Here is a 13,195-nt window from a genome sequence, read left to right as displayed (position 1 = left end):
CCAGAGCAAGCATGAGAGAAAGAGAGACAGAGATTAAATCTTCAAAGGAGACCAAAATGAAAGAATAAAAAATAAAAAAGCCCTGATCCCTGTTCCCTTTTTTACAAGGAATAATCCAGACCACTTGAAAATGAGTCATCGTGACCTCGATTCGCTGGGCCCTTGGATCTGAATGTGGCGATCTCATGACTAGTTTTTCCAGCTCAGAGCCAACCCTTATTCAGGATCTGCAAGTGAAGGCATGAGTCAGAAGCTTCATGCAGACGTTAACATCTGGAAAACTTCCTGTCTGTTCTGCCCTCTTAAGTTCACTAGCTCTTCCAATAGGATGTTCCTATTAACTCAGCTGGGACCTGCTCACCAGCTGCAACATACACCTGTAGTACCAGCTAATCAGGAGGCTGAGACAGGCTGAGCACTACCCCTGAGCTTCTTTTGCTCAATGCTAGCGCTCTACCACTTGAGCCACAGTGCCACGTCCGGCTTTTTCTGTTTATGTGGTACTGAGGAATCGAACCCAGGCCTTCATGCATGCTAGGCAAGCCCTAAGCCACATTCCCTGTTTTTTTTAAAATCCTTGTTTGCTTACTCTTTTGTTTTCTTGAGGTAGGGATATCAGAATATAGATGAGGTTGGTCTTGAACTTGTCATTCTAAGGCCTCAGCCTCCCCAGTGCTGGGATTCTAAGCGGGTACTTGCATACTTGTAATCCTGCCTGTGAGACTATGTAAAAAGTAACTACCACAAATATTCCACCAGATTGTGTCTGGCTTTCTCCGTAAAACCTGGAGGCTGCTGTGGCTGGAATCCTTTTAGAGAATCCTTTACTTCAACCAGGCCATAAACAGCCTTGGTGTTCATGGGGCGGGGGGTATGGAGGCAGACACAGGGAGAATGGCCCGCAGAGCGTCAGGGAGAATGGATGGTCTTAGGCAGGGCACCAGCACAGGCCTATCTGATGACCTTTTGGAGACAAGGAGCATAGTGGGGGAGGGGGGGAGGGGAAGGCGGGGGCACGCATGGGCAAACTGAGGATGATATAAGAGGAACCTGTAGATATCTGGTGCAGAAAATGGCTCAGGTTGACCAGATGCTGGTGACTCATGCCTATAATCCTAACTACTCAGAAGGCTGAGATTTGAGAATCAAGGTTTGAAGCCACCCTGGTCAGGAAAATCAATGGAGACTCTCCAATGAACCACTAGAAAACCGGAAGTGGCACTGTGGTTCAAAATGATAAGACTGCTAGCCTTGAGCAAAAGAGCTCAGGGACAGTGCCCAGGTCCTGAGTTCAAGGCCCATGACTGACGGAAAGGAAGAGAAAAGAAAAGGAAAAGAAAAAGGAAAGGAAAAGTCTCAGGCAGCATATTAAATGCCTTAGATGAATTACTCAGTTGAGTAATCGGCTTCTGTGTTCTCCCTCATTTTACAGATAAGCGAAAGAGACATTAAGAGTGCAGTGAGGGGCTGCTGGGAAGGTGGCTCAGTGGTAGAGCGCTTGCCTTGCATGCATGAGGCCCTGGGTTCAATTCCTCGGCACCACATAAGCAGAAAAAAAAAGCCAGAAGTGGTGCTGTGGCTCAAGTGGTAGAGCACTTGCCTTGAGCTGAAGAGCTGACGGCCAGCACCCAGGCCCAGAGTTCAGGCCCCAAGACTGGCAAAAACAAACAAAAAAAGAGTGCAGTGACACAGACTGATAATGATATGCTGAGAGCCAGTGCTGGAGTTTGAACAACCAACACCCAAATAATCGAACCCCAAAGCCCTACTCAACTCTGAATCTCTACTAATCACTTGATCTTTTTATGTGATTTTTTAAAATAATATTAACAGGGCTGAGAAGGTGGCTTAGTGGTAGAGTGTTTGCCTAGCATGCATGAAACTCTGGGTTTGATTCCTCAGTACCACATACACAGAAAAGGCCAGAAGTGGTGCTGTGGTTCAAGTGGTAGAGTGCTAGCCTTAAGCAAAAGAAGCTCAGGGACAGTGTCCAGGCCTTGAGTTCAAGTCCCAGGACTGGCAAATAATAACAATAATAATAGTAACTGATTATATGGCCCGAGGAGGGGTGGTGGAATCAATAGAGCTGGGCCTTAGTAGTTCATGCTATAATCCTTGCTACTTAGGAGGGTGAATCTGAGGATTATAGTTCAAAGCCCACCTGGGCAGGAAAGCCTGTGAGAGCCTTATTTCCAGTTAATCACCAAAAAGCTAGAAGTGGAGCTGAGCTGCAAAGTGGGAGAGCACTAGCCTTGAGCAAAAAAGCTAAGCAAGAATGTGAAACCCTGAGTTCAAATTCCATTACCAACATACCTACGCATGCGCACACACATTATACACATACACACAATCTATCAATGGCAGCTTCTTAGAGCTACATGGTCCAGTGTGTTTAACACAACCTCTCCACATAGAACATAATTAAGCCCAACAACTTTGCCCCCCCCCCACCCAGGAGAGGTGGGGTGGGAAGGGGGGTTCAGACAACCCCAAACACACAAGGGACTTCTGAGAAGTGGAAACGAGCTCCTTGTGCTGTTGGAATCCATGGGGTGGGGGGGCAGGACATCTGCAATTCCCAGACCGAGGAGATCCACACCTCCATCTTTTGCTGGGGGTGTGGGTCCCTCCCCAAAAATTCACCTTAAATTTTAGGCAAGTCATCTTCTCCACTTGGTGATCTGAAAGGCCCTGGCCTGAAAAACTCATTAAGATCCCCTACAAGGCCCCCAACCACAAAACGGTGCTGATAGATGAACACAGTTTGAGGTCATTTCCTCTTAGAAAGTTGCTGATTATCATCCGCTGATTGGAAGACAGTGGGCTACTTAATAACCATGGGGGATTGCAGAAGAGACCAGTCACATTCAGCTCCATCCTAAGAGCTTTTCAGAACAGTGACATTTGCTCCTGGGAGCTCTGAAACCACGCCCCTCCAGTCTCCCAGACCTTCTCTAGTCCAGCCGTCTTAGGAGAGCTAGAGGAGAACCCTAGCTCTCAGCCTCTAGAAACTTCCCCCAAGAAAACTAACCTTTATTTTGCTTCCAGCCGTTGTTGGGCGTCCTTTCTTATCGGCTTGCAGATTTTCAGGAAATAAAGACTTTATAAAAGGCCTGGGGAGGAAAAAAGTGAGAAAGGGGGATGGATCAGCAACCTCTCAGGGCTGTTGGGGGGGTCATCTGACTCCAAGCGTGAAGCCAGCAGGATGGGAAGCAGAGAAATGTCTATCACGGCAGAGTCGTGGCCTAAAAGATGGGTTTGAAAAACTCTGCCTTTGGCTGGACACTGGTGGCTTGCACCTGTAATCATAGCTACTCAGGAAGTTGGTATATGAGGATCACGGTTCAAAGCTAGGCTGGGCAGACAAATTTGAGACTCCTATGTCCACTTAAACCAGAGGAAAAAGCTGAACAGGGAGCTATGGCTTAAGTGGTAAAGCATCACTCAGGAGTGAAAAAGCTAAGCACAAGAATGCAAGGCCCTGAGTTCAAGCTCTAGGGAACAGACATACATACCTACATACACTCACACACACAAGAAAAAACAAAGTAAGATGCTGGTGTTTCTGGCCTGTAATCCTAGCTAATCAGGAGGATGAGATCTGAGGATCATGGTTCAATTTACAGGCATAAGCACCAGCCCCCAACATCAATATTTTTGTAACTGACAGAAAATAAAGAAATCCACGCAAGTTGGCAATCTGATGATTCAACTCAAGCTCATTATCCCTCCAAAAGACTTGTTTGAGGATTCTTGGATTTTCCAGGAAATCACCCTCCCCCCACCCAGCCATCTACTTTTATCCTGACCAGACATACTTAATAGATTTTTTTTTTGCTGCGAATACATTTATGAAAGAATATGTCATGTCTAGATGACAAGAGATTATATGGAACTGCCATCAAGAGCGTTTGAACTTGGCAGGAACTTTAATAATTAAAAACCATCTCTGGAAAGTCTTTACCTGGCCACTGTGAAACCCACAAGTCAGGGTTTGGGGCTTGCCTGACCTTTGCAGAGAAGAGAAAATGGACTTAAGTGTATTTTGAATGAAAAGAAATCTGACATCTTGCAAACGGTGGTCTGAGGGCTCAAAGGGCAAGCAGGATGGCGGGGGGCGGGGGGGGAGACTAGGGCAGAGAGCTAAGTGCAGTCCAATAACTGCTCACCAGGAAATGATTTTTGCTTTCAATGCAGTTAATTTCTTTTCTTAGAAAGTTATCAGGATTGCTGATGTTAATGAATATTAAATAAAATCAAGCATTGGCGGCTCACATCTATTAGTCCTAGCTACTCAGGAGGCTGAGATCTGAGGATCAAGGTTTGAAGCCAGCTCAGGCAGGAAAGTCCATAGTTCTCTTATTTCCAATTACCCACCAGAAAACTGGAAGTGGAACTGTGGCTCAAGTGGTAGAGCATTAACCTTGAACAAAAAAAGATCAGGCCCGAAGAACTGCCACCAAAACCAAAACAAAACCAACAAACAAAGCTCTACAAGATCTACCAGGCTATGCAACATTGGAAAGTCTTTTTTTTGTTGTTGTTGTTGGTCCTGGGGCTTGAACTCTGGGTTTGGGCGCTGTCCTTGTGCTCTTCAGCTCAAGGCTAGCACTCTACCACTTGAGCCACAGCACCACTTTTGGTTTTCTAGCGGTTTATTGGAGATAAGAGTTTCATGAACTTTCCTGCCCGGGCTGGCTTTGAACCGTGATCCTCAGATCTCAGCCTCCTGAGTAGCTAGGATTACAGGCATGAGCCACCAGTGCCTGGCCTCAGAGAATTTTTCTGAGCTGCCTCTCCTTCTCTCTGTCTACAGCTTAGGGTGTTAGGCATGGTGGGTCATAACTATCATCCTAGCAATTGGGAAGCAGGGGCAGGAACTTCATATGTTTGAGGCCCTGCATAGTGAGACTCTGACTCAAGAACAAACCAACCAATAAAGTTCTTTGAGTTGTTTCCCTGGAATTGCCTGCATTCCCAAGAGCTCCTGGGATGCAGGTTAACTTAGTCTTACTAAGCTATTACCCATCTTGAAAAATGAAGTAACCACAGAAAAGTTCTTTGGCTGCTGTTTCAAGGGCAAAGTATCACAAAACCAGACTATCTACCTCCCCCGCTTCCCCGCCCCCCCCTCCCTTCACCCCACCCTATCCTCTCTTATAATGGTTTGGGAATTTGAATTCAAGAGTCTCAGGCTCGCTAAGCAAATGCTCCACACCATGTGAGCCAGGCCCAACCTGGACCACAATCCTCCTATTTCTATCTCCCGGATAACACATGTGGCCCACGAGAACCTCTCATTGTGATCCTCCCAATCTCCATTTCCTGAGTAGCTGGGATTATAAACAAGAGCTACCATGCCTGGTAGATGACTATTCTGCTGTTGCTGGTGAAAAATGGCTCTTCACATCCAAACCTATCATGCTCACTCCAAAACTGATGCTGCCTGGCACACACACGCCATCTGTGATTGGCGGCAGGAAGTCACACAGCATCTGTGATTGGCGGCAGGAAGAGTTAGGGACACAAGATCCAGGTCTGATTGGAGGGGGAAAAAAAGTTTGGGATTTTCTTTTCTATTGTTCGTCAGTCGTAGGGCTTGAACTCAGGGCCTGGGTGAGTGCTCTACAACTTTGAGCCATGGCTCTACTTCTGTTTTGTTTTCTCTTTCTCTCTCTTTTTTTTTTTTCCTGGTTATTTGGAGGCGAATGTCTCTGGAATTTGTCTGCCCAGGTTGGTTTTGAACCATGATCCTTAGAGCTCAGCCTCCTGAGGATCTAGGAATATAGGCATAACCCCCGGCCTCACCCCTACCCATCCCTCAGCTAGGTAGGGTTTCTTTCATTTGTTTTTTGGTCGTGGGACTTGAACTCTGGGCCTGGGCGCTGTCCCTCAGCTCTTCAGCTCAAGGCTAGTGCTCTACCACTTGAGCCACAGCGCCGCTTCTGGTTTTCTGCATGGTTTATTGGAGATAAGAGTCTCATAGACTTTCCTGCCTGGGCTGGCTTTGAACCAAGATCCTCAGATCTCGCATCCTGAGTAGCTAGGATTACAGGTGTGAGCCACCAGCACCCAGCTAGGCAGTTGTTTTTAAAGAAAACAAGCAGACAAATTCTAGTTTGGACTCAACAACTCCAGCAAGTAAGCTGACAGGCACTCAAACAATTCAATTGGTTCGTTCTAATGCCAGAAGTTTCCAGTGGCCTCTACCATATGTCGGAAAAGGAAGACTTCTCTTACAGCTCACTGCTCTGCATGAGTTCGATCAGATCCATGAAGAGAACATCGCGGTTCCGTTCACAGAAGCCATCCATGTCGTAGGACACCTGGACAACAAGACAAAGAAAGCTGGTTTTATCCTGTCAGCATTGCTTAGGATATAAACTCTAAAGTAAAAATCGCTCCTATCACAAGAATGTGTGCATTTTTTATTTTATTTTTGTCAGCTGTGGAGCTTGAACTCAGGGCCTGAGCCCTATCCCTGAGTTCGTTTGCTCAAGGCTAAAGCTCTACCACTCTGAGCCACAGCTCCACTTCTGGTTTACTGGTGGTTTATTGGAGATAAAAGTCTCATGGAGACTTTTCTGCCCAGGCTGGCTTCAAACCCTGATCTTCAGATCTCAGCCTCCTGAGTAGCTAGGATTAATAGATGAGCCTGATGAATGTGTCTATTTAAGCTGTGGCAATCTGGCCAGAAATTCATGCTCGAAGACCGGGGTTAACAAGAATAGAGCTGGGAGGAATGAGAAATCTGGTGGAAGACAGGACGAGGAATAACCTTAACCCAGATCAGCAGCCCCCCCCCCCCCCCCCCCAGCCTGGCACCAAATGAATATCCATGCATTGTCTACGAACAAGCAACAGCACGAACTCTCAGCTCTCTGGTAGGCATCAGAAGGCAAAGAGTCCAAGTTTGTGATTGGATCCTGTGCAATTCAAGGCCTACCACTGCTGTAGTGCTTTCTATAGGTACCGGAGTGACTCCATCTTGAAAAATGTGTGCTAATAATATTTTAGGGTTACTCTGTGTGTGTACAGGTCCTGGAGTTGAACTCAGGACCCACATACTCTCCTTTAGATAATTTGGAATTCTAGCACTTGAGCCATAGCCACTTCTACTTTTTTGGTGATTAATTGGAGATAAAGAGGCTCAACAGACTTCCTGTCACGGGCTAGCTTCAAATCACAATCCTCAGATCTCAGCCTCCTGTGGAGCTAAGGATGACAGGTGTGAGACACCAGCGCTTATTTGTGTTTTCCTCCCCGACTTCTCCAAAGGGCCTAGTTGTTGCAAGAATGAACTACATGGGATCTGGTGTGCCTCTGGAGAAAATACCACAGCCCCGAGGGTTCTAGTTAGGAAGCCATTGGCAGAAGATCGCTCCCCTGCTCCGGCCCTACCTTGCCAGCGTAGTGATGAATAATGAAGCCTTGGTTCCAGCTGTTGAAGTGTTCGTGGCTCCCAATCTGCATCTGGAGCTTCTGGAGCAGTGTCTGATCGGCTCCTTCACCCACAGCATGCATGGTTGCGCACACATCATCCAGGATACTCATGATACCTGGAGGGTTCTGGGGAAGGGGGCGGGGGGGGGGACCAAGATGACGAGACACCCGTCACTGACTCTTCTAGAACATTCAGTGCCTACCAGGCCCTATCTTAAGCCAAGAAACTACTTCCTAGATCTAGATATCCTTTTGTGTGTTTGCCCAGGCTGGCTTGGACTTCGATCTTCCTACTAATGCTTTCCCTACAGGCCCACTACCATGCCTGTTTTTTTGTTGAGATGAGGTCTTGCTACCCTTTTTTTTGAGAGGGGGGCAGACTGGAGGGGCCTTAAACTGCGATCCTCTCAGTTTCTACCTCCTAAGTAGTAGCTGAGATAACAGCTACTTAGATAACATACCAAGCCCTAGATAGCATCTTAAAAATCAGCCATTTCCTTAAGACAAGAACGCCACATCCCAAAGGAGCCCTGAGGAACAAAAGATGGGGGCAAGTCCATTCTGAAGAAATGATTTCACCCTTCATGTTTTATGCAAGGCCACACACAGATCATTATCTCCTACTGGTACTAAGCTGCCTTTCAAAATCTGAAATGAACGAAAACACTCCCCTTTGACCCAAATGCATTGCTGAACATTCGCTTACGCAGGTAGAGCCAGCTGAAGTGCTCCATAGCTCCTATCATTCATTCCTTGTTTTCATATTCATAAGTTTGACATGTTTTTTGTTCAGATTACAGCCTTACTCTGAAATGCTGCAGCTTTTCAAAGAACGGAATAGTCAATCCGGGTGCTGGTGGCTCACGCCTGTAATCCTAGCTATTTAGGAGGCTGAGATCTGAGGATCACAGTTCAAAGCCAGCCCGGGGAAAAAAGTCCCTGTGAGACTCTTACCTCCAATAAATTACCCCCTCCCACCCCAAAACATAATAAAACAAAATCCTAAAAAACAAACCCAGAGTGGCACTTTGGCTCAAGTGGTAGAGCACTTAGCCTTGAACACAACAAAGAGGCTCAGGGACAATGCCCAGGCCCTGAATTGTGAGACTTGAACGCAAGGTCTGGGCTCTGTCTCTGAACTTCTTTTTGCTTAAGATTAGTACTCTACCACTTGGGCTACAGTTCTACTTCTGGCTTTTTGAGTACTTTATTGGAAAGAAGAGTCTCATAGATTTTCCTGCTTGGGCTGGCTTTGAACCTTGATCCTCAGATCTGAGCCTCCTGAGTGGTTAGGATTATAGATGTGAGCCACCAGGGCCTGGTGATTTCTAGTTTTAATAGAATCATGTTCTGTCTACAGAGCTTCCCCCCTCCCCTTTCAATCACTTCTTAGAGTATTCGTTATAGAAGTTGCATGATTGCATGAATGCCAGGCCCAGCAGGAGCAGTTCATATGCTATACCATCATCATGAACATGGGCTTCCAGAACTCAGATCCACTCCCATTTATAAACCAACATTTAAACATGTTCCTGTTTATCAGAATATTAAAACTCCACAGACCCTATTGTTCTTTATGGGGCTTGAACTCAGGCCTGGGCACTATCCCTTAGAACTTTTTCACTCAAGGTTAGCGCTCTACCCCACTTTGAGCCACAGCGCCACTTCCAGTTTTCTGGTGGTTCATTGGAGATTGGAGTCTTATGGGTTTTTCTGCCCAGGCTGGCCTTGTACCACAATCCTCAGATCTCAGTCTCCTAAGTGGCTAGGATTACAGGTTTTACACCACCAGAGCCCAGCTTTACTGTTCTATTTTGATGCACAAACATTTATACAAAGCTCATGTAACAGCTAAATGTCGTGACAGATCAGACTTTACCGAGAACAAAATTGCAAATGTAAGCCAAAACTTACCACTTTATTCTCTATGAGGTCGCACACAATTTTATTATTGAAGTATTCGATGGGTGTCCACCGTATTCCTTCTTGAACATACTCTTCCTGTAGGACAAAAATGAGGGACTTGCATAAATCATCATGCAGGAGAAAAATCTAAATGCTTTCTATAAAGAGTAGGAAGTTTAATTTTTTTTCTTTTTCTTTTCCTCCCCAGGAGATTCCAAGAAAGGAATATTTTATGGCTTGGGGATTTTTTTTTTTTTGCAGGGTGGGGGAGGTGTGTGGGGGCTTGAATTCAAGGCCAGTGGGGGAGGGGGGCACTATCCCTGAGCTCTTCAACTCAAGGCTAGCACTCTACCACTTTGAGCCAAAGTACCACTTCCAGTTTCCTGGCAGTTAACTGAAGACTCAGACTTCCTGCCCTGGCTGGCTTTTGGACTTCTATCCTCAGATCTCAGCCTCCTGAGTAGCTAGGATTATAAGTGTAAGCCACCAGCACCTGGCTCTAACTCTTTTTTGTGGGGGAAGGAAGGGCGGTATGTTTAGTTTGAACCCTATGGTGTGGCTTACCATGTACTTTTTCTTGACTAACTAAATTAATGATGCAATATGATTTAACTTATTAAGTCCAGTTTCCTTCCCTCTCCCCTCTCCCTGCACACACACACACACACACACACACACACACAAAACTCTCTCATGGAACAGTAGAACCTCTTAGTTAGGGGCTGTTTTCTCATGCAGGTTAGTTGCTCATTTAAATGAGCTGCCCCCTGTCCTGCTGGTCTTGCTTAGTTGGTTTTCTTTGCTACATCTTCCTTATTTTTGGACCTTTAAATGTGATGGGAGAATCTTGGGACTCAATCTTCTAGCAATCTTCCAGCAATCTTATTTCAGTAAGTGCCTGGACCTTAATACTTGCCAACTAAGGACCATGAATTCATTTCTCTAGGATTGGCCTTGCCACTGAGTTCTTGACTCCACCCATTTTTGTCATCATGGCATTTCCATGGTGGGGTTCAGTAGACCCAGGCCACAAACAGGGGAGTCTTCATTCAGTGTCCACTGGGAGTCCAGTGATTCGTCTAGTTTATCCTTTAGGAAATACATTCACTGTTTTTTTGGGGATGGGGCAGTCATGGGTTTTGAACTCAGGGCCTGGCCACTGTCCCAGGAGCCACCGGAAGCTGGGAGAGGAAGAATGCTAGGGTTTTAAGAAAGAAGCCTTGATCATGAATGTGGCCCTCAATCTCAGATTCTGGGACCCCAGCTGCGAGCAGCAATGTCTGCACATGGAAGCAGCCCAGCTTGCATTCTGCTGGGCGGGCGCTGGGGATCTAAAGCAATATGGCATGTGGGAAAACGATCAGGCATGCGCTGAGCTTTGAGAAGGAACTATAAACAAGCCTTGGGAACTCCAATGAGACTTGAAATGGCGGCTATGTTCCAAAGACGTGTTCTTTGAGGCTAGATGATGGGGAGTGTGGCGAATCTGAGAAAACCAAATTTTTCCTCTAGAACACAGTGTCTGCGTAGACCGAAGAGGTTGGAACGAGGGTGGCCATGAGTCAGACTGGAGAAAAACAGCTTGTCATTTGACCAAGCGCCCAGCACCACTGCCGAAGGAGAAAGGAAGCGTAGCAGATGGCATTTATATCTTCTAGACTAAAATGCTGCAATGGCATATGGTTCTCCCCCCCCAATATGACTTTTTGAGATATATTTCCTAATACAAGACTCAAACCTGAAGCTATTATCCAGAGAGAAATCTATAGCCCTTCAGTCAAATCAGCAATAGCACAGGACGGAATTAGAGACACTGCTTACCTGTTCTGCTTTTAATGTCAGCTCAATAAATATCTGCTGGAGCTTCTCGTTCACAAAATTGATGCAAAACTGTTCGAAGCCATTTTTCTGAGGAAGGAGGAGAAGGGGGGAAAAAAGTTCTTTCCTGTAAGCATCTTGCAAAATCATCCCAAAGTCATTTCTAAGGGATTTACAAAAATGGTTGCATGTACAAAGCTTTCATTTTTTATGCCAATTATTGGGCATGTCCATGGCATGAAGTTCAGTGTTACAGTGGTGCCAGTGTTCAGGCCTGCAATCCCAGATACTCAGGAGGCTGAGATCTGAGGATCCAAGTTCGAAACCAATCCTGGGCAGACAAATCTGAGAGACACTGATCTCCAGATTAACCAGCAAAATGCTGGACGTGGAGGGGTGTGGTAAAGCAACAGCCTAGAACAAAACAAGAAAAAGCTGAGCAAGAGTGCGAAGCACTGAGTTCAGGCCTCAACAGTGGCATAAAAGAAAGGAGAGGGAAATGGAGAGGGAGAGAGGAATGAGAGGGGGAGAGAAGGAGAGGGAGAGAAAAGGGGAGAGGAAGGGAGGGAGGGAAAGAGGGAAGGAGAGAAAGAAAGATGAAAGAAAAAGGAAGAAGGAAGGAAGGGAGGGAGGGAGATGGGAGGGAGGGAGGGAAGGAGGGAGGGAGGAAGGAAAGAAGGAAGGAAGGAAAGTAGGAAGGAGGAGAAGGAGGGAGGGAGGGAGGAAGGAAGGAAGGAAAGTAGGAAGGAGGGAAGGAAGAAAGGAAGGGAGGGAGGGAGGGAGGGAGGGAGGAAGGAAGGAAGGAAGGAAGGAAGGAGAAAGAGCGCAGCATAATTTCTATTGCAAAGACACGAATTTGGTAATGTTACATGAAAAGCTCACAAAAGGCCAAAATAAGCCAGCTGGAGTGATTCTTACACCATTGAGAATTCTTCCCAGCAGGCCAAATGACAGAGGCCACCTCCCCCTCCAGCCTGGGATGATTACAAAGCAGCCTCACCTGGAATATTTCAAAGCCATAGATGTCCAGGACGCCTATGTTATATTCTTCGTGGTCCTTCTCCATGGCTTTGTTGATGGACTAGAAGAGAGTCAAGGGTACGCCCATCAGCGCCTGCGCATTCCTTCATATGAACAACAGGCACACGGGGGGGGGGTGTGTGGAGAGGGGAAGGTGGGCGGGGGGAGGGGGCACCCTTGTGATGAGCTTTCAAAGAGGTCTTGCGGGGCACCAGTGGTGCATGCCTATAATCCTAGCTGCTCAGGAAGCTGAGATCTGCAGATCACAGTTCAAAACCAGCCTCAACAGAAAAATCTGGGAGATGCTCATCTTCAATATACCAGCAAAAAGCCTGAATGGAGCTGTGACTCAAGCAGTACAGCCCCAACCTTGAGTGAAAAACTTAAGGCAACAGCTCCAAGGCTGGGTGGAAGCCCAGGTAACTAGCGTGGCGTGTGCATGCACGTGAACAGCGCTATAGCACAAGGTTAGGGGAAAAAAAAATGTTTGCTTCATGATGGAAACCATTAATTTTTGGCAGAGTTAGCTTTCCTCAGGAAGCTTTGACAAGAAGAAAATAGCATTAGAAGGATCGAAGTTAAAAAGACCTCTTTTTCATGAAGAACCAATTTTACATAATTTGTAACTATCGTTTTTGTTGTTCATGATTTGGCAATTATCTAGTGATTGCCTCACGCAGTGTGTGAGTGCCAAGGCCATCAGGGCCTGGGAGCGCATGCAAAATTCAAGCTGTCTGCGGATGGTAACCATGAGTATTTCTCTGTGTGTGCCGATCCTGAGACTTAAACTCAGGGCCTGGGTGCTGTTCCTTACCTTTATTTAGTTATTTAGCTCAAGATTAGCACTCTACCACCTAAGCCACAGCTCCATTTCTGGCTTTTTGCTGGTTCACTGAAGAAAAGAGTCTCATAGCCAGGTACTGGTGGCTCACGCCTGTAATCCTAGCTACTCAGGAGGCTGAGATCTAAGGATCGTGGTTCAAAACCAGCCCAGGCAGGAAAGTCCATG

The 13,195-nt window shown here is 46.4% G+C and overlaps 1 protein-coding gene across 1 annotated transcript in view; it reads right to left on the bottom strand.

The window, feature by feature from the left end:
- Myo1e (myosin IE) overlaps nt 1-13,195 on the bottom strand; it is a 136,201-nt gene that overhangs the window by 35,985 nt on the left and 87,021 nt on the right. The window contains exons 10-15 of the mRNA XM_013009939.1: nt 12,167-12,247; nt 11,170-11,256; nt 9,358-9,444; nt 7,402-7,569; nt 6,241-6,326; nt 3,032-3,113 (exon numbers count right to left, since the gene is read on the bottom strand). Coding sequence (XP_012865393.1) covers nt 3,032-3,113; nt 6,241-6,326; nt 7,402-7,569; nt 9,358-9,444; nt 11,170-11,256; nt 12,167-12,247 — 591 coding nt within the window. The remainder of the gene's footprint in view (nt 1-3,031; nt 3,114-6,240; nt 6,327-7,401; nt 7,570-9,357; nt 9,445-11,169; nt 11,257-12,166; nt 12,248-13,195) is intronic.

The sequence above is a fragment of the Dipodomys ordii genome, unplaced genomic scaffold (assembly GCF_000151885.1).
Source record: "Dipodomys ordii isolate 6190 unplaced genomic scaffold, Dord_2.0 Scaffold11, whole genome shotgun sequence".
Classification (NCBI taxonomy): Eukaryota; Metazoa; Chordata; class Mammalia; order Rodentia; family Heteromyidae; genus Dipodomys; species Dipodomys ordii.
Note: the sequence above shows the minus strand (reverse complement) of the source record. Positions and strands in the feature narration are given on the sequence as shown.